Source organism: Serinus canaria, chromosome 12 (genome assembly GCF_022539315.1).
Source record: "Serinus canaria isolate serCan28SL12 chromosome 12, serCan2020, whole genome shotgun sequence".
Lineage (NCBI taxonomy): Eukaryota > Metazoa > Chordata > Aves > Passeriformes > Fringillidae > Serinus > Serinus canaria.
Genome location: NC_066326.1, coordinates 12,158,571 through 12,185,979, shown reverse-complemented (window position 1 = coordinate 12,185,979; position 27,409 = coordinate 12,158,571). Strand labels below are relative to the sequence as shown.

At 38.3% G+C, this 27,409-nt stretch overlaps 2 protein-coding genes across 3 annotated transcripts; one reads left to right on the top strand and one right to left on the bottom strand.

Annotated features, from left to right (window-relative positions):
- Nucleotides 1-493: 493 nt before the first annotated feature.
- HESX1 (HESX homeobox 1) lies at nt 494-6,937 on the bottom strand. 2 transcript variants are annotated; one of them, XM_018915283.3, is made up of 6 exons: nt 6,831-6,937; nt 4,861-4,962; nt 2,347-2,605; nt 2,033-2,238; nt 1,621-1,722; nt 494-687 (listed from the first exon to the last, which is right to left on the bottom strand). In XM_018915283.3, the coding sequence occupies exons 3-6, from the start codon at nt 2,558-2,560 to the stop codon at nt 589-591; spliced, it is 621 nt and encodes a 206-aa protein (XP_018770828.2). In that variant the 5' UTR covers nt 2,561-2,605; nt 4,861-4,962; nt 6,831-6,937; the 3' UTR covers nt 494-588. The 2 variants fall into 2 exon arrangements, with proteins under 2 accessions (XP_018770828.2, XP_050835246.1); XM_050979289.1 differs by lacking the exon at nt 6,831-6,937 and adding an exon at nt 6,077-6,506.
- Nucleotides 6,938-7,103: 166 nt separating this feature from the next.
- On the top strand, nt 7,104-27,409 carry APPL1 (adaptor protein, phosphotyrosine interacting with PH domain and leucine zipper 1). The gene is made up of 22 exons (XM_009091056.4): nt 7,104-7,241; nt 11,499-11,597; nt 12,069-12,128; nt 12,849-12,920; nt 13,499-13,586; nt 15,212-15,253; nt 16,056-16,114; nt 16,558-16,704; nt 18,069-18,151; nt 18,253-18,411; nt 19,156-19,344; nt 19,829-19,871; nt 20,489-20,545; nt 21,073-21,164; nt 21,740-21,922; nt 24,340-24,389; nt 24,766-24,940; nt 25,044-25,080; nt 26,105-26,251; nt 26,466-26,516; nt 26,862-26,951; nt 27,143-27,409. The coding sequence occupies exons 1-22, from the start codon at nt 7,188-7,190 to the stop codon at nt 27,290-27,292; spliced, it is 2,127 nt and encodes a 708-aa protein (XP_009089304.1). The 5' UTR covers nt 7,104-7,187; the 3' UTR covers nt 27,293-27,409.

Here is a 27,409-nt window from a genome sequence, read left to right as displayed (position 1 = left end):
AAGATAATAGGGCAATTTCCATAACTGGAACAGTTATACTGACAAGAGAGGAGATAACCAAGTTAGAGAATTAAATAGGCAAATAACCTAAATTAATTAAAATTACATAAAAAGACTATAATTGTCAGCTTCTTTTAACTGAGCAAAGGTTAAAACTGAAGTCAGTTGAATATTAGTCCTTCCACTGGAGACAACTTTTTCTAAAAATTTACTTATTTATGAAAACTATTGTATTCTTTATAAATAAGCTATTTAAACCGCAATGCAACAAACTGTTTCCTGTAGCAAAATCTATTTTGCATACAGTTTATTTCAGATTTGAAACAGACTTCTTCTAAAACAATAAAGTTTGTCAAGTCACCTGCCGTATGAAAATACTTACTCAAATATATATAGGGAAAGTTCACTTTTTCCACAAAAAGTAGATTAGAATAATACTTCAAGTATTTACAGTTTATTTGAATGAAAATTATAATAAACTTTCAAATCTGGGCATAAAATCATAATTACTATATCATTACTTAATACAGGTTCTGAATAATTCTTCATTTTCTGTAGCAGTACTGTAACAGCAAGCCATCCTTCCTTCTACTCCAGCAGGCTGGAGGTGAAAGTATTTTTCACCATTAGAAACTGAGATTCTCTGTGTGATCTTTTCAGCTTTGCACGACGGTTCTGAAACCAGATCTAAAATGGAAAGAGAAGGGATGCTTTTCAGAAACACAGCAGTGGAAGCAGAATAATATTTGAAATTTAAAAGTATTCACACAGTATGACAATATTTTGTGTGAGGACAGCAGTTTGCAAGTTCAATACAAAATTAAAATCTGCAGATGACAGCATGTCATCTGCTACCTGTAATTTTATCGCTATAGACAAAGAAAATAATATCCCCAGGTTAACTGGAAAGTGAGATCAGCTTCACTGTAATCAATACAAAAACTGGTATTAAATTCATTGACAGAATCAGATCCTGGAAGAATCCGGAACATCTGGAATTCACACATGTCTTATGGTGCTATTTCTCCCGCTGCTTAACTATTTGCAGCATCAAGTTTCTCATCAAGCCCAATATAATACTTGCAACAAAAGCCTGATAAACAACAAAGCAAAGCTCAAATTCATGTGTTTACAGTATGCTTCTTATCTCATTGAATTACCTGCAAATCAATAATTAACATTCCTGAATAGATTTTGCTTCTGGCCAGAGAAAGACATAGGTTCAAACACTGGTTTAACACATCTATGCTCTGCTGGCAGTCTCACAAATTATGTCCATACCTGTTTCAAATTTATTTTTCAAATATGGTGACAAGCAAAACATTAAAATTATTAAAGAAATTATCAAGTTCTGCAGATAATAACTAGAGATTAACAGAGCAGATATTGTGGAAATATTATAGAGATTAATTCGTCATCAGTGCTATGGAGGACTTTAGATTTCAGAAGGAATTCAATGGTTTCCATTTCACAAATCATTGAAGGCATGTTTCTTGTATAGACATTGGTTTAAATTGAGAGTATTAACATTCTCATTACTCCTGTCAAACCACTAATGTATATAAGCAGAGAGTACATATAGCTGGAATTACAGAAAAGTTCAAATAAATCTTTAATTACCTGGATCCTGTCTTCATCTAAATCTAATTTGCGAGCTAACTCTTCTCTAATATCAATGCCAGGGTAGGAGTTCATTTTAAAAACATTTTCCAAGACTTCAATCTGAGGAGATTAAAATACACTTGTTGAATAGTTAAAACTATGTTCATAGCAGTAATACATAAAATAAATAAAATAACAGCTTTGTTTGTTCAACAGGAGACTTCTGATCAGTGTTTGCACAATTCTGTTTCCATGCATAAACACAGATCTGCTGAAATCAGCAACATCCCTGTTAATTTACATTAGTTCCTGATTACATTTCTCTCTGCTGAGGTACATCACACTGAACTTACCTGCTGTTAGAGGTTTCTTCCAACATTTTACTAACCTACATTGTTACTCATTTGTTAAATGTTAAGGAAAGCCCTACCTGGTTTCTAGTGAATGCAGTTCTTGGTCTTCTACCCCTGTACCAGCTCAATTCTCGTTTGAAAGACAGCCTTTCAGTGACTGAAAAATATTTTTCACATTTCAAAACGTTTTCCTCTTGCGCTGGATCACTTCTAGCATGAAATAATGGATTTTCATAGCAAACAACAGGGATTTGCAGATGGGGATTACTGTCATCATCTAAAACTAGAAAGAGCAAGAAAAGGAGAGCTTCAGTTTACTGGTTTGAAGTAGAAACATGCCACTATTTTCAAAGGGCAAAAGCTTAAGAGGTTACAAAACAGACTGACTTACCCAAGCTGGTGCATCCATCCATCCAGGGTCTGTGAGGTTTCCCAGCTGTAATGCCATCTTTTTTCTGCTCCAGTCCCAATATACTCTCAATTGAGAAGGAGCAGTGTGTGGTTTTACTGTCGCCAAAGCCGGGCACCTTGTGGCGCTCCGGAGAGGCCGCCGTGGTGGCAGCACAGAGCGAGGGAGCAGCCATGCCTTCGTCCTCAGCCAGCATAGCAGGGACACTGTACTTGCATTTCTCCACAAGGCCTCCTTATAGCTGTGTTGACAAGGGGGTTGGATTTGTAACGTCATTAATTAAAATCTTTTATTAGAAAGTTTTAGCATGTCAATGAAAACTCTCCCACCAAGAGGCACGAGGAGTTAATTGTTTATTTGTTTGCAAGTAATTAGCAACTAATGGTGACACTAGGGGGGCCACCAAGGGGGACAAAAAGTGTTATCTCTCCTAACCAGAGCATCGACTTCACTTTCTCAAAAGAAGCTGTGCACAAATATAGTACTTCTCTTTTATTTGAAATCATTAATGTATAAAATCAGTTTTTTAAAAAACTTTATACTCTAATGGACTCCACTTACCTAAACATAGAAGCATGATAGGAAACCAGTCAAGTAATAAGTAATCTCATTTAAGTGAATTTCCTTCCAAGGAAATTTAAAAAATAATCTCTTAATGCTATTAGGGTAATCCAGATGAAAATGCCTCTGTTTTTTCATATGCATATGTAATGGTGAACGTGGTCAATAAAACAACAATAGCTTTTGGCATAAGGCACTGTGCAGTGGGTTGGCAGTGTTGTCAAAGCTCAGTGTAATTGCCTTCCAAGTGCCTGGATTAGTTAATAGGAACAGTTGCACCAACTATTTTAAATAATTCATGCATTCATTTTTCTTATTAAAATAACTTTGTTGTAGCCTTTTTGAAACATACCAGATGTGAAATTTCCTGATAATTCTTCACTACATAAAAGAAAAACTTCAAGTAATAGAAGTAATACACTCAAATTTATAGGTTTAAAAGATGCAGCAGTATTCTTCAATTCATTACTATTACATTTGTTGCAGGCAAATTTGTAATTCAAGTAAAATTTTTTCTCATAGATGTCTCTCCCTCCTTGTAGGTTTATAGCAAACAGAAGTATATTTAAATCCTACAGAGCCAACACTTAAAATCACTCAAAAAGTTATGAGTCATGGGAAGAAAGGAGATAATGGCTTTGTAATAAAGTCTGACAGAATTCTGATTTCATCCATTATAATAAAATACAGACTACAACATTTTTATATTCAAGCTCATCTGTCAGTCACACAACAGTTTACATCACATGCTCTAAACAACTTTTGGTTCAGGACAAGAAAAGAAGGAATTTCTGTAGAGACACTATAAAATCAAGATTTGTCCAAAAAAACCATGAACACAATATTTTTATTTCAGGACAAAAAGTTACCCCTCCTTCTGGCTTGACTTTGTGTTGTGCAGTAAGACTGTTGTCAAACCAAACTATTAAAGGAGTGACAATTCCAGAAGTGATCTTACCAAGGACACTTGTCACACGTGTCAATGGATCTTCAAGCAGCATGCATCCACCTGCAATGTTCACTTTCAAGATGAGCTCTAGTCACCATTTATGGACCTTAAGCCTTCTCTTGAAAACTGTATTTCATTGTTTTGGCCCAGTAATATTGAGCAATACTACCTTGCAACCCATTTGAATTACCTATAGACTTTTGACTAAATACCTTGGCAGGGGTAATTAGAGCAACACAGCAAACATTAAGTTGGGCATCCTAAGTAACCAATAAAAGGAAAACTCACTGCTCCTTGGATATGCAAATCCAATCCTCTTACAGCATCACATACTTGATGAGGCAGGAAACTAATCACCCTTTCAGACTGCACCAGTGGTTTTTGCCCAGGGACAGTGGAGTTCATCTCTTTAGGACATGGAGCTCTTGTTCTGTCTGTTTGCACCAGCTGAGGAGACCACACCAAGAGCCCTTGGGGGCTTTGGTCTGAAGGCCCAGCTCTTACTCTTGCTGCCTTTTGCCCTTCTCACCCACTGCTGGGTCACCTTTCACTAGAGCCTGAGCAACATTTTCAGCTTTTAAAAGGGTATAAATGGTATAAATTATCTTTCTTCATTACTTATCACACTCAAAAAATTCACCTTTCACCTCACCTTTCCCACAACCTCTTTACCCAGTATCTCACCACTTCAGAAGTCATGCTGTATAAAGCTCTCTTTCAAATAGGTTTTTAACATGAATAACAAGTATTATATTCAAAGCCAACTTCAGAATTCCGAAGTTTTTTTAAAGCAAGAGTCCCTCCAAATGGTAACACCAATTTGCACAAAACAAAAGCAGTTAGCATTTCTTGGTTGAAGTAGAAGCTATTTTGACACAGGAAGATTAGTGAATGCAGGTAAATTCAAGGTTAATCCAAGGCTGCCACTAGCAAAAGTATGAGAAACAGTGTGTTAAAAAGTGGGAAACGCTGCAAATAAAGCCTACCTTACCCACGCAGCTACTTTCACCCTCCAGCAGGGGCAAAATGTTCTCTCCATAAGGGCACACATCTGGAATCCTCTGAAGATGTGTTCACTGCTCTTCTCTCTGTTGACAAAGTGCCAAGTGTTAGTTCCCCACATTTTTAAGGCTTCTTAGCAGATATTTTGCAGAAAAAACAACAGCAAAACATAACAAACAGAAACCAACAACCCCTCTCCAAAAAACCCCAAACCAAACAAAAAGACCAACTCCACAAAACAAAAAGCCCAAACAACAAAAAAAAACCCTCACACACTAGCAAAAGGTCTACAATGCTGAAAACAGTGTAACACTAAAACCACAATTAGAGGATGCAGAGGGATTCTTCAATTCATTACTATTACATTTGTTGCAGCCAAATTTGTAGCTCAAGTAAAACTTCTGGATGCCACTTACAGCTGTAAACACACAAAGCTAACTAAACCAAATCCACTTAAAGTGACCACCTTCCTGAATTCCACTGGGAAACTGATCTTCCAGCACAAAACAAAGTAATTTCTTATTGCTATAAAGACTGCTGTAAAGCTTGGTCACAAGTTAACTGTCTCAAAACCAGAAAGAACATATATTTATCGGTCATGAACCAATGTTAATGTCCTGTCACATGGCTGCAGATACAAGACTTAGTCTTTAAAACACCTTGTAAGATAACCTGAATTATTACCCTTATTGACAGGGAAAGGGAGAGGTGCTGTGACTTGCTTCAGTCAGATGAGTCACCACCTGAGCTGGTAAATTAACTGACTGAACAGTATTAACTTGTACATTTCTTCACCACTCCCTTCAGGGAAAAACAAAACAACACAACAGCAAAAAAACAAAACAAAACCTAAAAAAACCACCCACCAAAAAAAAAACCCAAACCAACAAACAAAACAAAAGCCATCTCAAAAATCTTTAATTGTTTGCAATTTAACAGACCAGTCCTGTCCTTTATCTGCTTTAAATGGTAAATTACAACCTGATACAACATAAAGAATGGTCTCATAGCAAGACTGCACAATCATTAATCATTTGCTCTGCTGAACGACTTCATGTACTTTCTAATCTGGTCTTGAACTACGTTCACTTGCTCCCAAAAAGGCAAAACCAAAAAGTGAATAGGTTTTTGGTTTTGATTTTTTTTTTCCCCAGCTATAAACTATCATCAAGTCTACTAAGTCTTGCTCTCTTAAACTACCTGAAAGGAGGCTGTAGCCAGGTGGGCGTCAGTCTCTTCTCCCAGGTAAGAAGTGATAGGAGCAGAGGAAACAGCCTCAGGCTGTGCCAGGAAATGTTTAGATTGGATATTGGGAAAAGTTTCTCCATGGGAAGGGTGGCACTGACAATCACCGTCCCTGGAAGTGTTCAGATGTGAGGATGTGGCACTTGGGCACATGGTTTAGAGGTGGACACTGGCTTCTGGATTAATGGTTGAACTCAATGATCTTAGAGGTCATTTCTAACCTTAGGGATTCTAAAATTCCAAGTAATTTCAGTGCTGAACCAGCTCACAAGTCCAACCAATGATCTGTTTTGATTTCACTGAGCCTTCACAGTAGTTTTAAGCATTTAAAATATGCCACCAACCTATGGCGCCACAATTATTCAGTCTAAGAGAGCAGAGATACGGTTTTTTTAATGTCTAACCAGAATCTCTCCTGTCTCAGATTAATGCCTCTTGTCGCCTCACTGCAAGCACAGCAGAAGTGACTGGCCTCCACCTGGGGCCCATCCACAAGGCAGGGATAAGAGACTTGCCAAAAAGGATGCCCCAGAAAAGAGTGCGAAAGATGCTCCAGAACGGCAGGGACCCAACAGCGCCCCCCTGCTGTGGAGCGGCCCTCAAGGTAATTGTCTGTGAGGAGACAACAACCCGGGGAGCACAGTCAGACAGGGCAGGGAGGTCACTTTGCTTGACAGCCGTGACTCGCACTGCCGGGCAGTCACCTCACCAGGGCCCCGGCTGTCTCCGCCGCGCTCCCCACACGGAGCCGCTCCCGGGACTCCGCCGGAGCCTCGGCCCTGAGGGGTAGCGCTCGAGCGCCTCACCCCCGCGCCTGCGCGCGAACAGGCAGGCCCGCCAGCCAATGGGCAGCAGGGTGGTAGGAGAGGGCGGGCCAATGGGGAAGCCGGGCGCACCAATGGGGAAGCCGGGCGCGCCAATGGGGAAGCCGGACGCGCCAATGGGGAAGGCGGGCGCGCGGGGGGCGGGACGTCCGGCTCGCTGCGGGCGGGGGTCGGTGCGGGTCGGGTCCGGCCGGGCCGGCGCGGGAGCAGCGGAGCCGCGGGGGCTCAGCGCGGTGGCCGCCATGCCCGGCATCGATAAATTGCCTATCGAGGAGACGCTGGAGGACAGCCCGCAGGTGAGACAGGCCCAGCGGAGGCCGCATCGGGCCCAGCCCCTGGTGGCGGGCCCAGCGCTGCTTCCCTGTCGTTCCCGGCCCCGGGAGAGCCGCGGCGGTGGCGGGATGAAGGGTGCCGCCCCAGCAGCGCGGCGGGGACGCTGTCCGCATGGCCTCCCGGGGCTCCGACAGTGTCGGCTCGGGCTCTTCGCCCCGGCCGTGCCCTGCGAACCCCCGCTCGGAGCTCCGCCGCCGCTCCCGGGAGTGCCGCGGGTCGGGAGCAGGGCCGGGGCTCCGGGCTCGGGTGCTGCGGTACCTCCGGCAGGGCAGTGCCGGCGCCGGCTCTCTGATCCCCACCTTCGCACGCAGGCTCGATTCTGGTCACGTCCTGACCACAAAACCCGTGTTGCTTTCTGATTTTTCTCCTTTGTTTTTCACTAAGGCGCGTTAAGGTTTAACAGACCCGTAGGAGCAGCGGGTGCTGGCTGAGGTTATCGCGGCCATGGTCAGTGCGGTGGGTGGGTGGGAAGCACATGGTGCCCGGAGGCCTCTCCGTGCTCCGCTTCTTCTCTTGCATTACTGCTCCCTGATCTGTCTCGGCGATGCTCTGTAGTCCACTGGAGTTTCTTTCTAAAGTAGGGAATGCTTTATTCAGTGGCTCTGGTTTCTTTTGCTGACAGCAGCAACAGCAAGTCCTTGTACTGTATTTCTTAAATGTCAGAGAAAGTTTGCAATGTATTTTATTTTATGGCAGCCTTTTGAATTAAGATCCTTGTTCTGGTGCATGGTTCACATAGTGAGCAGTTTGTCCTATATTGCAATAGCATATGCATTGGTAGTTTTAATTCCTTGGTCGTAGGAAGAGAAACTTTCACTTGTTAAAAAGGGAAATTTAGCCCCAAAAATGACAGTTACTTTAATAATTCTATATCAAGTGGCAGGGCGACTTAAAAAAGGCAAGAGAAGGCCATGCAGAAAAGGAATAATTGATTTCCTAAGGACAGTGGCCCAAATAGGTCAAATGCTGAATGTGAGATGAGATCTGGCCTCTAATGTGGGTTCTGGTCCAGGGGCCAAACCTGCTGTCACCTCAGGAAGAGGAAAAAAATCTGAAAGTCTTGTAATAATACTCATTTTAAAAAAATATCTCTTGAAGGTCTTTTCTTAGTATAAGTCAGAACTATTTGTATTTTTAGAAAATGTCAAATGTAACATGAATTTAGGACCATCTGAGGACATTTGGGAAGCACATAAAAAATGTTACTTATTGGAATGTAATTGTAATTCTAGAATCTTCCATGTGAGGTTAGTTGTGATCCAGACAAGCAAAGACTGGTTCAGCCCAATTTGTTTGAGATGAAGTAATTGAATTTGTCAGTATTGTCTTATGTAGGTAGAAAATATTTGTCAGTATTGTCTTTTGTAGGTAGAAAATTTACATCTTTCAGTCAGTGTAATATTTCAGATGAATTCTGGGAGCCAGGTCCTCTAGTAAGGACTCAGTGTTCTGTTAGGTTAGTCCATTAGTTACATTAGTTAATTTCTGTTACTTTGAAATCAGTGCCGTGGTGATGGCAGTAAATGTTGCTTGAAGAAAGCAGAAGCCTCTCTCTGGAGGAGTTGCCATGACTTGGGTACATTGCTGCTGAATATTGCACAGCCCATCAGCCTGGGTGGTTGTTTAGTGCTGCCCCATGGCCGGCAGTTCGTGTTTCAGACACTGACTATAGGGATAGAAATGTCATATCAAACTTATTCTGGGTCTGAGGAAGGAAAGGCTTTTCAAAAATGTCAAACCCGTTCATTTCCTGTTGTCACAGGATCAAAATCTAACCACTGTGCTTGTCAGGCCTAAACCAAAGGCTAAGTTTACATAGTCCTTTGCTATGCAAAACAGAGCAATTTACTTCTTAACCTAGGACATAAATTGCACACACACACTCCGAGTGTGCTTAGAGAGTTTCTGCTCACACTGATTTGCATTCCCAAAGCATTGCACAACAAAAAAGCCAAGAGACTGGTAGCACAGGATCTGTCTCCTGTCACCTGCAGTGGCCTCCATCTGATGGCATAGAAGGCTTAAAACACTCATTTCTAATGAGGGGTTCCTTTGTGCAGCTTCTCCCTGGTCCTTTCCTGTTTGCTTGCTCACAAACAGGGATTGAAAGAATCCTAAAGAAAATGCAAAATGATGCAGAGTTTTACTAGAAACATAACTAAACAATTGCTCTAATGTTCTGCTAAGCCGAAGTCTGCCATAATTTGTTTACAGTTTCAGGTTAATTTCTTTCCATCACTATTGTATGCTGTTGTTTTGATGGTTGAACATCAATAATGGACATTTTTAAAGTAAAACATAAAAATAATCTTTTTTCCATGTTCAGTTCTAAAGAGTATAATCCAGAAACCTTACATAATACTCCTTTAAAATGACAAGCTCAGGTTTATTTATGTTCAGGTTTAAAGTTCATGAGTATATAATTCAATGATTATAACACCATGGACTTTTTTCTTTTGCATTCTTCTGTCTATGTCTACCTTAATGGGAGAGTCAAGGCTGTTGGGATGACACATGTTGCCACACCTGGCAAAGATTTGAGTTCTTCTTCACCTCTTGTCACTTGTTTTATAAACTAGAACCAGCATTAAAGCTATTTATTGTGCTTATTATATTTTTTAATATTTAAATATCTTTTAGACATTTTATATATAGCATGACAGTAGTTGTGGTACAGCCAGGCATCTAATGCAACCTAGATAAAAGAATCTTATGTCAAAAGGAATTATTGAATAATATACTTTGTATGGGTTTAATATGTACTCTTGGATTATCATTAAAAGTAAAAAATAAATAGCAGAAAAAGACCTTCTTGCTTCAAGGGGAGATGGACTAAAGACTTCAGTAATTTCAAGATAGCCTAGGGAAGATTAAAAAATAGAATTTCTGGAATCAAGTGTTTAATAATCATAGTTTGGGGAAAAAAACAATTATGTGCTTATGATTCTTTTAATTTTCTGCCTGGACATTAATTTTGGTGTAAAGCTAGAAACAAAGCACTTTTGCTAAAACATTGCCAAAGTATTTCCTTTGTGGTTCTTGCAAGTGCTGCTCCCTCTTCTACAGCCAAGCATCCCAAGCAATGTTTTAAGAAAAGCCAATGTGGCCTGTGCAGAGTTACTGGTACATATTCTGCTTTTCCCCCTTTGGGATTTTTGGTGGAAGGAAACCATTCCAAATCCTCATGGTGAGGAGGAATAACCTTGCTTCCAAGCACAAAAAGGGTGCAAGAATATGCAGTCAGCATCTCATTTAAGCTTACAGGCAAATTACACCTGAGCAACCTGATTGCCTTCTTCTGGAGTCAGTCCCTTGGGCAGGAGGGAGAGCAGGGGATGTCAGTCACCCTGGCCTGTGCAAGGACTCAGACACGGTCTGACAACATTCTTCTGGCCAAAAGGGAGAGGTGTGGACTGTGACCTGAGTGGAAAAACTGGCTGGGTAGTTGGGCTTACAGATGGAGATCAGTTTTAGTCTAATAGGTGGCCAGTGATAGAAGAGTTTGATTTTTGTGGTGGAGGTTGTTAAGCACCATCAGTGATGCATGAAGTGCAGTTGGACACAGGAGTCATCAGGCTTGTGGGTGACACCATTTAAAGAACAGACAGGCTGACAAACTGGGTAAGGACAGATCTTTTCACTCCCTTTCAGTGGTTAGAAATATGTATGTTGAGAACAATCAGGTGCAGGCTGTATTGTTTGTTTTGGTTTGGTGTAGTTACTCAACCTTTTGATCACAAATTTGATGGGTATTTCACAGGTAAATTATAGGTCTAGGCACAACCAGCAACTGTCTGTGTTCAGTTTGGACAGTATGAGACAGTCACAGCCTTTATTTGGATCTCACTGCAGAGGAAACGTGTATACCTGGCAAGCTGTTTAATACCAGTAATCTTTACCCTTCTCCTTAGGGATGTACCATAGTGAGCCCAGTAGCTGCCCAGAGTTTCACCATTTAACAGTTGTCCATCTCCCTTGGCCCTTTCTTTTCTGAAAATGTATTAACCTGGAGAGAGGCTGACAGTAGGAAAAAGGCTGAGCTTGGATATCTTTGAGATTCTTTGGCATGCAACATGTATCACTCCTTTAAACAATATTTGAGGGTTTATAGAACTTTCAGTAATGAAACCTGAAATAATGCTATTTAAGTCTGAAATTCCATTATATTTAAATTCTTCTCTTCTAACTTATCATGGTTGTGTTTTGGCTGTTTGTTCCAGACCCGCTCTTTGCTGGGGGTATTTGAAGAAGATGCTGCTGCAATATCCAATTACATCAATCAGTTGTTTCAAGCCATGCACAGAATATATGATGCTCAGGTAGTGTTAATGAAATTCTTGAATGCATTATAAAGCTTTGGAACCACATTTCATGTTTCTTTAACTTCCATATGCTTTAAATATAGAAGTGAAATAAAGTAAGAATTAATGATTGCTTTTCTGTATGTTAGGGAGTGCTAAGACTAAATTCTTGTGATTCTTTTTGCAAGAGAATTTTATGACAAGTGAAATTATATTCACTGTTCTCTGAGTAACTCTGAAGTATTTCCCAAGTGTTTCTAAAATGTTGCACACACTGAAATGATCTTGGTGTGTATAATAGTAGGTATCAAGTGGGAGGTTATTTTTTACCCATAATATATTCATGTTTCACTCATCTAGAAATAACTCCACTTTTATGCCAGAATCTATTTTATATGTTATTCTAAAAAATTGAGTTTATGTCTGTATTTTTAATTTAGATATACTTTACCTGTTTATTGATTTTCATGTTTCCCTTTTTTTAATCAGAATGAATTAAGTGCAGCAACTCATCTGACTTCAAAGCTTCTGAAGGAATATGAGAAACAGGTATTGCATAAATCATGTTGTCTGTGTGTGGTCAGATACTGGGCTCAAAATACTGTGTATTTCTGTAGTATTTTATCTCCCAGAGCACAGTGTAGAATGAATTTAAGTTTGGTCCAGATAAAAGGAACTGCTGTGGTTGGTGGTTTAAATTGTTGCTGAAATAATCTACTGCCTTTATTTTAGTTCTTCCAACTAAACCAAAATGAAGTTCCTCTTACCATGAAGAATATTAATAACTTTTGAAATATTTTACTTTTGCATTAGTTTTTTTTGAGAATTGCTTAGGGTAATTCTGTTTTGTTTTTACTTTATAAACCTGTTTACCCTCAAGTGCTTAAATATCAATAGTCCCAAAAAGAAGAGATTGCATTGCCATCTCCAAATTACAACCATAATTTGCTCTGTGAGCATAATTCCATCACTGAAAGCACAGACTGTGGAATCCATAACTTTCTTCCCTTGTAACCTGTGCTGTGCAGGGTTCTTTGTTTGTAGCTTTGCTGCTGGGTCCCTTTTTCTGAGGTTAAAAACAAAAATTTGCTTCTTTTAAGAGGCTGCTGCTCCCTATCCTCCTTTTCCACCTAATGAACTGCTTCAGTATATCTTAACTGTGTAATATTTAAAATAATGGAATACCTGATATACTCCTAGAGATGATTAATCCTCTTTTGTGAATGGCACAAAACACTGCCAACAGCATAACTCTTTTTGCCTTCTCAGCGTTTTCCACTCGGAGGAGATGATGAAGTCATGACTTCCACTCTGCAGCAATTTGCAAAAGTGATTGATGAGGTAAGTCCTTGTATGTGCTTTGCTAATGCTGTCAGGTACAGACTTTAACTGCCTAATTACTCCTTTTTTAGGCCAGGAGGTACAGAAATGGCATTCATTTGTCAATAAGGTAGCAATTAATTGTATATTGCAGCATCTCTTTAAAGTTACATAACCTTAAGAAAAAGAACAAATTCAGCAAAAAGAGGACACTGAAAAACCATAGTTCAACTACTAGAGATAGAGCCAGAGCCATTACACAGTGGCAGTTAGCAGCTGTATACATGAGGGTGTCTGTGTTGCCTGATTTCAGGTACCTGAGGGAAGTACACAGACTAGTCAGGATGGATGAGACCATTTTTGAACATGATCCAGTAGCTTGGAAATGTTCAGACAAAAACTAAATTCTAAAGGTTTTCTGTAAAAAAACTGATTAGGGGATCTGGAACCTAGAAAAAAGTAGCTGCAAAAAAATGGAACATGCAAAAATGTGTTTGAGTTGTACATGTCGTCTTTGAGTGACACTGATGTCCACCTGTTGTGATTTGATTTGGTCTCAGCACTGCTTTCATAAGATTTTCTTCTTTTGTCTTTTTCAGCTCAGCTCTTGCCATGCAGTACTTTCAACTCAGCTTGCAGATGCAATGATGTTTCCAATTACCCAGTTTAAAGAGAGGGATCTAAAAGGTAGAGGACTTGACCAAATACTGTTTTTTTTCAATAGCAGCAACAATAAAAACATAGCATTTAGTCTTCATAGCTCTTGTTTCACTAAATAGAATACACCACTTATTTTTCAGCTCTCAAAAGTATGCATCTCCCCATTTAAAAAGCAAAGTAAGTTGTTTCTATTCATGAGAGTATTACAGTTGAATTTAACATTTTTATTGTTGAACAAAAATATTACTTATATTAGGGAAGCACTTCTCTTCAAGATGAACAATTAGCAGCTACTCAAAACCATTAGGAAAGAATAGTTTTCAGATAATTTGCATTTTCAGGAAAGATTTGTATATCAGATCATGACATCTGTATAATTGCTGGACTAAGCTCAAGAGGCAAAGTGCCAAAGTTGGAGTACTTACTGTATTGAGATTTAGTAATGTGGTTATTCAGCTCTGCTGGTAGTACAGGTGACTTCTTATGTGCAGACATAAGGTGCTTCCAGCTTCTTATTTTTGTAATAATTGTATCTTGTGCCTGGATAAAATAACATCTAATGTGTGTGATGATCATAGATTTTACTTAAGATACTGGAGTGAACAGACTGCTGTGGAAAATGGGCTTCCAAGTAAAAATTATAAGAGTTAAACCCCAAGTAACTTAAATATCCCTATTGTGAATGTTCTAGAGTGGGTATCCCTAAGACATGAATATCTAAAGTCTAAACTGAAATAAAAATTACAAGTCTTTCATAAGTCTTCTAACTCTTTATGAATCTTGGAAAATACTTCTTTGGCAATAGTACACAGCAAAATTATGGATTGAAAAGACTATGGTTTGGTTTGGGGTTTTTTTTTTTGAGCAAGGATCATGGCTATTCCAAGGCTGATATTGCTTCTCAGGATCTGAAAAAATCTCCTGTTAGTACTTACTGAAGAGGCATCCCTGAGGCAATAATTGCCAATTACATTTTCCCACTGCAAGCTTTAGCCACCAGCTGTAGTTTGTAATGACCCTACACTTCTTTATGGGCTTCATAGGCACTTCGTGGAAAGTTTTTTTTGTATTTGCTTTATCATAAAGTTGATTATTGCTCTCTGCTGGTTTGTATTGTAGTATGGCACAAAGCACAGCCAAGATCAGAACAGGTGTAAGGTGTTGTACTGGTTCCAGTGCCTGGCACAGTGAGGCAATAACCAGCTGGAACTCAGCTGATTTTAGCTAGGAGGAGTTTTGGGCTTTGATACTGCCCATCTCCCATGCTTGCATTTCCCCAGCTCAAACCAGAACCCAGACTGGAACTACAGGTGACACATTTGTATTGGTGATGACTTCCAAAGACTTTTGAAAAGGAATTCCTCCTTACAGTATTACAGTACAGGGTTTTTTTGGGGTTGGGTTTGTGGTTTTTTGTTGTTGTTTTTGTTTTTGTTTTGTTTTGTTTTTTTCTTTTTTTGGTGAGCCCAGAAATGATCCTCAGCCCCAGGCAGGAGCAGCCTTGCCTGGCCATGTAGTGCCTGTGCTGGTAGCTCAGTGTGGTACAAGGTGTTACCTTCAATGGCTCAGTAGTGAAACATTACATGAGAAACTGTAATACATGAATGTTACATTAATAACAACTTATTTAAATTGTGATGTTATTTTTTTAGAGATATTAACTCTAAAAGAAGTTTTCCAAATTGCAAGCAATGGTAAGTGTAAAGTACTTACTCTTATCAATATTACAAGACAACAGCATTATTGTGGATTATTATTTGTCCTTAACTAGTGGAGTTAAGCTTGTAGGCTTAAGGTAACTAATTAAGGTGTAATTTTTCTGAGTGATACTTAGGCACTCAACTTTCCCTGGTTCACCTGTAAATCTCTGCTCTGTGAGCTGAAGCATTAAGGCAAATTGAAAGGTTTTTTTTTACAAAACCTTAAGTGTATGTATGATTATTAAATAATGTAGGATTATGCCACCAAAATCACAAAAAGAGTAAGATGATAGCTCACTTCTTAAAGACAGGACCAGATCAATAAAAAAAATTTACCTTCCTAAAATGAATTTCATAGTTCTCTTCTCTATTTTCAGAAGTTATTTTTTTAGCTGCCTCTAATATATCCATGTTGAGAACTTACTATTTAAATAAGATTCTACTTCTCCCAGTGAAAATTGTCTAATTGCTTTAGAAGCAAAAAATATTAGATACAGGTTTTCATAATGTAAAGTTCCTCTACTTAATGGATAGCTCTTCTTTGAAAAATATTGGATGTTTAGGGAACTTTATAACAATTTAGCAACATTTGCATCTGGTTAGAATTTTTCTTCAGCCCAAGTATTTGTTGCTGTGAAGTGATTATAAACAGACAGGAACTATTCCTCAAGGTGTTGATATGAGAGAACTTTGTATTCAGCTGTCTGTGTAACACTGTGATATAAAAGGTTTTCTGCTCTGTTTCATAAGTCATTAATTTGTGAAAATGATCATAAATTCTCTCTTGATTGCTTAGACCATGATGCTGCCATTACCAGATACAGTCGGTTGTCAAAAAGAAAGGAAAATGAAAAGGTTTGTAAAAACAAATCTTAAAATAAAGATTTTTAAGGAAGATAAATAATTTTCATCTTATATATATTCGTGATGGAACACAGTGTATGGCAGATTCTGTGTGACATTTGATAGCTTTTAGCAGTCTAGACAGAAAAGCAAGTTTCTCCAATACACACCTGTCTGTAGTACTGACAGTGCTTTAGGAATAATATTGTGATGTCATATTCAGTTTGTTTTTGTGAAGAAATAACCACACTTTCTAGGTGTTTGTATTTGTTTTTCACATATCTCATGTTTAAATTAGAGAAGTAGAATAGTAAAATATGCAGCAGCTGGTGATAGAGGGTAGAACAAGACTGTGGGTTTTTCCATGCTGGCTATAAAGGTGTCCAGAAGGCATGTGATCAATGCCAATCTCAAACATTCCTTTTTTTTTCCTCCCCTTGTTTGTGTCTCTTCAGATCAAGGCTGAAGTTACAGAAGATGTATATACTTCAAGGAAAAAACAGCATCAGACTATGATGCATTATTTCTGTGCATTAAATACTCTCCAGTACAAAAAGAAGATTTCTCTGCTAGAACCCTTGCTAGGATACATGCAAGCTCAGGTAATTTCAGATTCTGAAAGAAGAAATAAAAGTACCTCATGAAGGTTGATGTACTGAAATCCATTGCAAGCCCTCTTCTGCAGTCCAGGGAAGGAAATGGAGAGAAGACCCAGCCATCCACTTCTCTGGGCTGTCACAGCTGCTGCCCTGAGGTGCTGGTAGTTAGCACTGCTCATTGCCCACTCACTGCAGGGATCTCTGCATGAGATGCCCTCACTGCCATCAGAGGTCTTTGCTTAGCAAAGTCTGGGTGACAAATATAATGGTTAATTTCCCCCCAAACCCCAGATGGCTGGATTTGATGTAATGCCTGGATTTTCACTGCTGGGCACTTGGTTCCACTAAATGGAAGAACTGATGAGAGCTTTCATGCAAGTGCACATAGAGGTGAACCTTCTCAGCAAATAACATGGAGACAGTTAAACTCTTTCCTATGGCAGCTCTTCTGAAATGAGATACTCATCAAAAGCCACGAAACTACTGTTTTCAATCAAGGCTGTGGAAGAGCCAGAATGCTAAAATACTTTCTGCTTTGGTTTTGCTTAATATTAATAAATTCATGATGGGTTTACTTGAGGATGGGTGCAACAGAAAGTACAAGAATCATAAAGTTATTTGGACAGAATTAATTTTTGGAAGTATGTCATTATACATGAGCTTTGGGTTTTTTTGGAAGTCAAGTTTTGCAGCATCTGGCACTGCTACAGTGACCTGATTAGAAGTCAACTTCTGCACACTGAAAGCTTTCCAAAGGCAAGAACTCTTGCTTTCTTTTGAAACATTGCAGCTTGTATTTAAGAGCCAAGTTCTGCATGTTTTTTGCAGTAAAGTAAGTGCAGTCTGTTGCTTAGGTGGAGCTTTTTGCTGAATCTAAGAAACAGAGGGGCAGGGCCATGTCCCAGGACTTCCTGTTCTAACCTCAGTGCAGCTGTGGCAGATTTTCTGGCCTACTATGGAGTACCCTTTGCTTAAAATACATAAAAATACATCTTGTTAGTTCCCTGTGGATGGCCCTGGGCAAATCCTCACAGGTTCTCTCCTATGTGCCCCAAATAACCCCCCCATAACAACAGCAGAATGGTGGCATTGAAAAAGGACAGGGACACCCTGGGAGTGTTTCCTCTGTGTTTCTGTATTTTCTCTGGGCACCTCTGTTCATGTTCTTGTGACACAACTGTCACTGCAGTGCCAGCAGCAGCCTTCAATCAAACATTCTGCTGCTTTTAGTAAGAGGCTTTGGTGGGAATGAGGGATGAAAACAGATTTCTCTGAGAAACTTTAACCTCCTATGACTTTATCTGTTAATTGTTGGTATAGTTTTATTGATGACTAAATTCTCCCTTTTCCTCCTCTTTTCTTTAAAGATAAGCTTTTTTAAAATGGGTTCAGAAAATCTGACTGAGCAACTGGAAGAATTTTTGACCAATATTGGCACAAGTGTACAGAAGTAAGTTGGCTTTGTTAAATTTTGAACTTTGTTGAAGATAATTTATTAATAAGTAGGAAGAGAAAAAATAATCTTTGCTAATAACACATTTTTTATCTTAGTGTTCGCAGGGAAATGGATTGTGAAGTAGAAAACATGCAACAAACTATAGAGGACTTGGAAGTAGCCAGTGATCCACTGTATTTGCCTGATCCTGATCCTACCAAATTTCCTGCCCATAGGAATCTAACAAGGAAAGCTGGCTATCTCAATGCAAGAAAGTAAGAGCAATTGTTATTTAAAAATTCCAGAGTGATTAATTTTGGGAAAGGAAAGCTAAAGAAGCTGGAAATGTTTTTAAGATGTTAGCTATGCTGATTTTATACATTTAGTTGAATAAATCACATAAGAGCTATTCTGTTTCTTTCTTTGGACTTCTTCATCTAGTTAGTATTAAATTCATTGTTACACTGACATAATGTTATTCAGGTACAAAGCATAATTATCCTGGTTTAGTCTAATTTTGCCTGAATTTTCACAGTTAAAAAAAAAAAAAAAGGCTTGAGAGTGTAATTTCTCTGCATCCTAACAAGATTCCCTCTATCAGGATTATTCTGGAAGTGTCTGTTAAAGCTTTGGGATTCAAATTACTAATAAAACATTGTGATTTTGGTCTAAACAAGGCAAAACATTGTTAACCAAAATACCCTTGGAATGAGCTTCTGGATTCCATGCAGCATTGGCTCATTGTCCACAGGAGGGAGCTCTGTGCCTCTAAGGAAGTCCCACAGCTGTTTTTCAGAGCTACTAAAAATAAATTGCAACATTTAAAATTTTTTACTGTAATTTATATAATAATCTCCAAGGAATTAAAAAAAAACTTAATTACTTTTACAACAACAGCTAAAGCAAAATACTTACTGAGGCAATAATTTCTGTATTAGAACACAATTACAGCAAATAATATTCTAGAGTGTCTGAGCAAAAAGGGAGGCTAACTGAGGACTTAACTTTTTATCTTCTAGCAAGACAGGGCTGGTGTCTTCCAGTTGGGAGAGACAGTTTTACTTCACCCAAGGTGGAAATCTGATGAGCCAGGCAAGAGGAGATGTGGCTGGGGGACTTGTCATGGACATAGACAATTGCTCTGTGATGGCTGTGGACTGTGAGGACAGACGGTACTGCTTTCAGATAACGTCTTTTGATGGCAAAAAGTGAGTGGTCTTCCACTGCTGCTTCTTGTAAGAAACTCTGGACTCACCAATTAGGAAAAGAAAGATGGCCTGCCTTTGGCCAGATGTTAACTTGATATATTCTGTGGATATTTGGAAGCAAAATCTGGGATATCCTTTTAACTGGGTTAACTGGATTTTTGTTTATAAACTCTATAATGTAGCTGAGTAGTATTTCAAAATAAGATTATGGTAATTATTTGACAATCACATATTATTGCATTTTGTGAGTACTTAAGTAGTACATGGACACAAATAAAATTGTGTTCTTTTTCTGTTTCCTGTTGAAAGGAAAGCATAGGTTCCTCCCCATCCTAATTAAATGTTGACTGCTTTCAGCACAAACAACCTTCAGGCTTTCATAACTTGCTGTTCAGTGTGTAAATATGAAAATGTAATTTCCTGGCTGACTGTATTTGTGAGGCATTTTATATAAAAAACTGTGTTTTCCATTCTCCTCTTTCAGGTCTTCAATCTTACAGGCAGAAAGTAAAAAAGATTATGAAGAGGTAAGCTTATAGGAGGTGTGCATGGAGCCCAGTGATTTTCTGCTGCACAGAAAGAATACATTCCTAACCGTGGCTGGATACTGCATATTTTTTCCTGTTTCTACTTAATTTATTATCTTTGTTAGTAACACCTTGTTTATCCTTAGTGTTCCTGTTAGTTTCCTCCTTCAGGTAAAAGTTGAAAAGCCAAAAACAGGAGCAAATGGTTTTCCAGAGCAGAGAGAGAAAGCAAATTCTAGCTTGCAGATGCAAGAAATGAGCAAATTCCACAAAAGCCAAATTGAATTTTTATAATGGTGTGAGGAAACAATGTCATCTACAGCACAGAATAAAGAACAGAGAATCCTGATGAGAGTTTTTTAAAATTCCTTAGAGTTAGGAATTAAGCTTTAGTTTAAGTATGACTAAAATAATTTTTGTGAGTGAAATCTAAAAGTGTAAGGTGCAGTATGCAGGTGGCAGTGAATTTAATGACAAGCTGGGTGTGCAGAATATTTGTCTCCCTGAATTTACAAAGAAAGTAGACAAAGTGCTGGAACAGCAACTCAGGTATACAATCAAGTTTGTTTAGAAAACGTGACTAATTATTTGTTTTCTTTTTTCTTCCTCTTTTTCAGTGGATATGCACCATAAACAACATATCTAAGCAGATATATCTAAGTGAAAACCCTGAGGTAACTCTACTAAAATTTATAGTTATGAGCAATATGTTAACATTTATATTTATAGAGCAAATTCATATTGATAAAAACTTACATAACAATTTTTGCTTACTAAATTAGGGGAATTGGCCCAATAAAACCTGTTTTATAACAGAGCATGTATCTATATAGAAGTGTGTCTTCATGGGTTTCAGTTCACAATTGAGGGCTGCATTTCTCAAATGAGATTTTTCTTTTTGTTTTCCTGGCTACATTTGCTTATTTTGCCAGAATTACATTGGAGCTTTTCTCTATTGCTGCCTTTTATTAACATTGGCAGTATTTTAAGGCCAATGTGTTCATTTAAATTGAGAAAGTTAACATCAGGGTATGTGTTTGAAGAAAAGTTGGAAGAAAATGCTGGAGTTGTGTTGGCAAAAATTTAAGGATGCAAGATTCTCATGAAGGGTTGAGTTTGTAACTTCTCCTAGTTGCATTTAAATAAAATCTGAAAGTTTGAGGAAAATGTTTTCATTTATTGTTTCCCATGTCTGCTGCAGGAGATTGCTGCCCGTGTGAACCAGTCAGCTCTGGAGGCTGTCACTCCTTCCCCTTCCTTTCAGCAGAGGCACGAGAGCCTGAGGCCAGCTGTGTAAGTGAAGCAACCAGAGGCCATTTGAGGTGCACATGTGAAAAGAAAATCCTGGATAAAGTTCCAGGGGGAAAAAAAAAAAAAAAGCTTTACAAACCTACAAATATTTTTGTGATCAGAACTAAATCTTTGATAGGCCAGAGGCAAATTTCCTGAACACACCTTTCACTGCTGAAGCACTGTTGAGCATCCATTGTTACAAGTAATCCAAATGCCAGCTGGTGGACACTTTGATTGGTTTCATCATATCTGTTTTGTTGTGTGATTTCATGATGAGCTTTTTCTTCATGTGTCCAATTCCTGGAAGTAGACCTCAGATTTTATTATACTTAATATGTGACTATATATTGATGTTAAATCAATCTGATGCAATTATTAATGGAAGTAGTAACTTTAGCTTAAATTATACTAGGTACATAGATTTGTTTGCTATACCTCAATCTTCAGGTTTTTAGGTTTTGTTTTGTTTTACATCTAAGTTCTCAAATATTGTATTGGTGTCCCCTTTGGTTTAATTAATTATCAGCCAACCTGAATTCACATACCCTGACTTTGCCTTTTTGGTTTTGTTGTAGGCAATCTCGTCCTCCTGCAGCTCGTACCAGCAGCACAGGGTCCCTGGGGTCTGACTCAGCAGCTCTCTCAGCACTTTCCTTGGATTCCCTTGTTGCCCCTGACACTCCCATCCAGTTTGACATAATATCTCCAGTCAGTGAAGATCTGCCTGGCCAAGCAAAGTCATCAGGGCAATCGGGCAGGTAGGAAATGTAGAGAGAAGGAAAAAATCCCTAAAGTCAATGTTTCTAATTCAAAAACCAACAAACAAGAAAACCACGCTTAAGATGCAGCTCCAGCACACACATTGCCTTTTTCCTGGCTGATGTCACAAATTTTGCAGTGGCCAGTGGAGCAAAACAATTTGTTAAACTGTTAGATGGAATTGTAAAAAAAGGCTTAATTACATCACTTAGAGTCAAGGTGTAGTTTTCTATTTTGCAGCAGCTTTTCTTGCTTTAACAGCCAGTGCTTTTATTTATTGCTTTATTTTAAACTTTTGGTTTCACGAAGTATTTTCCTTTCCTATTGCTTGCTCACCCAGCAGCTTGGGTTATTTCCTCTTGGAAACTCAAGAGAAATTTGGTAGCCCTGCCTCCAGGTGATGATGGCATACGATGACACTCCTCTAAAGCTGAAAGGTGAGTGAAAATGGTCTAGGCTTCTACAGTAATTCCACATACAGTCAAGTTAAAATCATCTTAAGAGTTCATCCAAAACATAAAAGCATTTTCTCCTACTTGTTATTATATTTGAGTGGGAGATGTACTAAAAACCAAAGACCTGTAAATCATCACTGCATTTCTAGAGCTGTATCTATAGAATTTAGATATGAACAAAATGTATTTGCAGATCCAGCTGCTCTTAACAACAACAAAAACAGCCAAAGAGACAAAAACTAATTTATGTGATTCTTGTCACAAAAATGTGTTATATCCCCCTGCCTCTAGGAAAATATTTGAATTTTGAATTGCATCTCACAGGTGTAAGAGTTGAAAATATATATACACAACTATTTTTTCCTTTTTTTCCACAATTTTCTTTTTATTGTTGCTTGGTATAGCAGGATAAGCAGGTGGCCAACTAGATCCTTCAGAGTACACTGATATAAAATAGACTTGAAGTGTATTGCAGGAGGTGGAAAGTTTAAGACTTAGCTGAACTCCTGTGGTAGCCTGGTCGAGCTCAGTTGGTCAGAGCAGGGTGCCAGTAACACCAGGGCTGTGGATTCAGTCCCTGTATGAGCCATTCACTGGAGAGTTGGATCCTTGGGGGGTCCCTTCCAACTCAGAATATTCTGTCATGTCATCAGTTATAATTCTTGTCTAGAAAATAATATTTTTTATAGCAGAAATGTTTGAATTGAGCTCAGTATTTTCAGCTAACCATGGCCTTCAATAAAGAACTGCAGTGTTTCTACAGATAGGTCACATGTTTGCTATTATAAAAGAAGTACTTTCCTTGGTTTCTGATACTGATGACATATATTTAAATTCTCTTTTTGCCTTTTGAGAGAACCTGTGAGATTTTGCATTTACTGTTCCAGTTTCATATTAAATGACAAGAAAAGTCTGAGCTATAGAAGATGCTGGTAGAAAGAATTTGCTTTTACTATAATTACACAGGTCAGTCTTGAATGAGATGGTTCTTGATTGAGTCCATGTTATCTGAACATTATAGCAATGCCATCTTGGCTTCAATCTAGAAAAATTTAATACTTTAAACCAGACATCTCTTAGTTAAAACATTTCTAATAATTGATAAAATAAACTGGCAGTCAGAATGTGTAAGTGAACAATTTTTTTTCTCATAGTTCTGAAATTTATTTTTAGAAGACTAACTATTGAGGTAACACTTTTATTAATCCCATAAAAAACCTAATTTGAACTATATTGAACCCTTGCCAATAGCTTTTCAGCTACCAATCAGCCAAAGAGAATGGGTAATTTCCTCTACAAATTTTAAATAAAATGTCCCCATTTCCTGTGCTTATTCCTTTACAGTTTTTGAAAAATGCAGACTTGGAAGCCTAGAGTATTTTCACTTTTCTCTGTAACTGATAGTAATTCTGTCTCTGAGAGCCAGAAATAGCCACATTTCTCTTGACTCTCTAGGAGTAAAACCCCAGTGATGTTTTGAGAAAGCTGCATTTGAAACAAACCCAGGGGCTTCTCTTGAGTAAGTGGTTCAACACCTTGACAGTGATGAGAAGTGGGTGCTCTTATGGAGTACTGAAAGGGCCTGGTTTTTGGCTCTGCTTCCAGAAGCTGTTCTGGGAAATTCCCTCCCCTAAAAGTACAATTTTTCAAACATTACCAAGGTTTTGGTTTGGGCTTAATTCAAATATTAAAAAAAAAAAAAAGGCAAGCAAAACTTTCAATGGGACAATAATATCTGGTATTTTCCTTATTTTCCCCATAATGTGGGTCCTCAAATACAGCATGTTATGTCTCACTCCTGATAGAATTGCTTCTCCTTATGGCTCATGATACATTATTCCTCCAGATGATAAGTTTGTGAACTCACTACATGTTGGTATTTGACACAGCATGAGACTCCTGCACTGTCCATGAATGGTTCCTGTGATCTGACTCCTGTTAATGTTTTCATTTTCTGATAGACGCACAAATCCTTTTGGTGAATCTGGAGGCTCAAAACCTGAAACAGAAGGTAAAACAAAATTTCACTTCAATGAAAATAAAAATAAATTTTGACAGTTATAGTTCTGTTTCTCTCTTCTAACTTAACACCAGTTTTAAAATGCTTAATTACATTGCAAGGCATTTGATAAGTCAAGGTAAATCAAACTACTATCAGAAAATCTGCTGTAAAAATGATTAATTGCATCTTTTGTATTCATTAACCAAATGCAAAGATGTGTGATGTTCTGGGTAGTAACTGCACCTCTAATTGCTAAGTAGGGGCAATTTCTTTCCAAGTTAGGAGGAGCTTGGAGTTTTCCTGACTGCAGTCCACCTTTGGTTTTGAATGGGAATCCCAAAATGGAGTTTGGTTTTTTTTTTTCAATACTTTTCTTTTTTCTTAGATTCAATTCTTCATCAGTTATTTATTGTGAGATTTCTTGGCTCTATGGAAGTGAGGTCTGATGAAAGCCCAGATGTTGTTTATGAAACAATGCGTCAAATCCTCGCAGCTCGCGCCATCCACAACGTCTTCAGGATGACAGAGTCACACTTGTTAGTCACTTGTGACTGTTTAAAGTAAGTTTGCTTCCTGACTTCTACTGATGCTTATTTACAGAATGATCTTCTTTCACTTTGGTAAAATTTACTTTCTGGTTTGTCTTTAAAAACAAATTTTTAGGTTAATTGATCCACAGACACAAGTTACAAGACTACGAGTAAGTAACTTTCCATTTTAAGATAAATACCCAACAATGTAATTCTTTTACTTAAAAATACTATTATTAGATGATAGCAAAAATCACTGATAGCATGAGATTTCCAGCCAAATGCCCAGGCCAGTGCTATTAGGAGACCAATGCAGACATTTAGAAACACTTGCAAATCAGGTTTAGGGGAGTGATTTTGATAGGTCAAATTGGCTTTTGAGACTTCCTTCTCCCTGTGATCTAAGAGGGTAAAACAGTAAAGAGAGAAGATTAATGATGGAGTCACCTTAGTTCTGAAGTCCAAGAGGGTTTGTTTGCTCTTTGGTTTCTCCGTTTTGTTTTGGGGTTTTGTTTTTACTGTTTTGACATTAAGTTCAAAAATGCTCCAAAGCTGTCACCTTTTACAAGTGAGGTACATCAACTGAGGGTGTGTCCCCTATACTAAATGCACACATATAATTCCAGGAAAACTCATCCTTTCAGTTCACAGCAGCTGTGGTAGGGACTCTCAGAATTTTTAAGTTTACTGCTTGATGAGTCTTAAAGAGATAATTTGAAGTCCAACCTCTTCTAAGAAAAAGAATGCAAACCAGTTTTTTTGTAACAAACTAATGAGGGTATAGGTTGGGGTTTTTTTTCTTGCTTATATAATTAGAACTGAGCTAATTGCAGTAAAGGTTTTTGAGAAGTAGTGCGTTTACATGAAACTAAAATATTGAAAGCTTAGTCACAAATGTAACTATAATGAATGATTAAAACAAAATAAAACAGGAGTGTCTCCACTTTTAGGAAGATTACTGACTCACTGCAAATGTAGTCCCTTTTTCTTACATGGAGTGTGTTTTTTGACATTTGCTTGTCTTTGGAATAATTAAGTCCTTGCTGTCTAATCTGTTTGTGCTTCGTAATTACATTTGGTCAGGTAACTTCTTGTGCTGTGGTTGTGCATTTATTCATGTGCAGTGTATTGAAACCTCGTGTGGCAAATCTTTGGAATCAGTTTTAATCTCTCCCTATCTGATCCTTTTGGCAGTTCCCTTTGCCCAATGTAGTGCTGTATGCCACACACCAGGAGAATAAGCGCCTGTTTGGATTTGTGCTTAGAACCTCAGGAGGGAGAGTGGAGAGCCGCCAGACTTCCATCTGCTATATATTTGAATCAAATAATGAAGGGGAAAAGGTATTGGGGATGGTTGTGACTTCTATCAGTTGTGAATATGGATTCCAAGATGCTAGATCCATTCAAGCTGTCTAAGGCATTTTTTAGGTACTGAAAAAGTTAAACCTGTAATTTTAAGTGCCTGCAAATGCTTTAATGTGCTGTTGTATTTAATTTGGAATGCTGGCTTAAATTTAAAGGCATTTTTAATTATTTCCATCTGTTTTGTGTTTAGATTTGTGACTCTCTTGGATTGGCCAAACAGATAGCTTTACATGCAGAACTGGTAAGAATCTTTTTGGAGGAAAGGATGATGGGGAATGGAAGGAAGGGGGTATATTTAAATATGTGTAATAGATTATTATTCTGCAGGATGCAGCAATACTGTTGTATATTTTAAGGGATTTTTTTCCTAGAATTTAAATTCAAATGAAAAGACTGACCATTATCTACTGTAGAACAATATTCAATATAGGATTAATTTTGCTACTTTTAACAATCACACCAGTCCTTTAAAAGCAGAATGTTCAAAACAGTGAAGTCACAGTCTTGAGCAAGCTCATACCAATCAGTAGTGTCCCAAACATCTCATGCTGTTGTTACTGACTTTATTTACATTTTTGCTCTTTAGGATCGAAAAGCCTCAGAAAAGCAGAAGGAAATAGATAGAGTCAAAGAGAAACAGCAAAAAGAACTGAATAAACAAAAGCAAATTGAGAAGGTACCTTTCCTCACTATTTCTTAATATTAGGGTTTTTCTACTTACTTTCTTTTGCAGTTTTGTCCAAAGCTGTCCACTGATAGTATTGATAGATCATTTAGAAATTGTAATAATGGTATCCTGTGTCCATTGCAGGTGGCTTTAAGGGTAATACTCTTTTTCTGATTTCCCAACCCCTCTTCTCAACTTAGGACTTGGAGGAGCAGAGCCGGTTGATAGCAGCTTCCAGCAGATCCAACCAGAGCAGCACAGAAGGACAGTTTGTAATCCTTAGCAGCAGCCAGTCAGAAGACAGTGATTTAGGAGAAGATGGAAAGAAGAAGAGAGAGTCTGAAGCCTAAGGTTGCCTGCTTCATTAAAATTGGAATCATTACTATATCTCGTGAAATGGCACAAGTTCTACAAGAGGTGAAATGTAGGTGGAGGGTCTGTCATATTATAGAAAAGACTTTACAATA

Bases quoted from the DNA above. Each gene is read 5' to 3' on its own strand.
- HESX1 (XM_018915283.3), bottom strand. From the start codon at position 2,560: ATGCTGGCTGAGGACGAAGGCATGGCTGCTCCCTCGCTCTGTGCTGCC. The intron at 2,239-2,346 runs GTAAGTCAGTCT...TGCTCTTTCTAG, and splicing joins GGATGGATGCACCAGCTTGG to TTTTAGATGATGACAGTAAT. The intron at 1,723-2,032 runs GTAGGGCTTTCC...TAATCTCCTCAG, and splicing joins CTGCATTCACTAGAAACCAG to ATTGAAGTCTTGGAAAATGT.
- APPL1 (XM_009091056.4), top strand. From the start codon at position 7,188: ATGCCCGGCATCGATAAATTGCCTATCGAGGAGACGCTGGAGGACAGC. The intron at 13,587-15,211 runs GTAGAGGACTTG...TTATTTTTTTAG, and splicing joins TAAAGAGAGGGATCTAAAAG to AGATATTAACTCTAAAAGAA. The intron at 18,152-18,252 runs GTAAGTTGGCTT...TTTTTATCTTAG, and splicing joins ATTGGCACAAGTGTACAGAA to TGTTCGCAGGGAAATGGATT.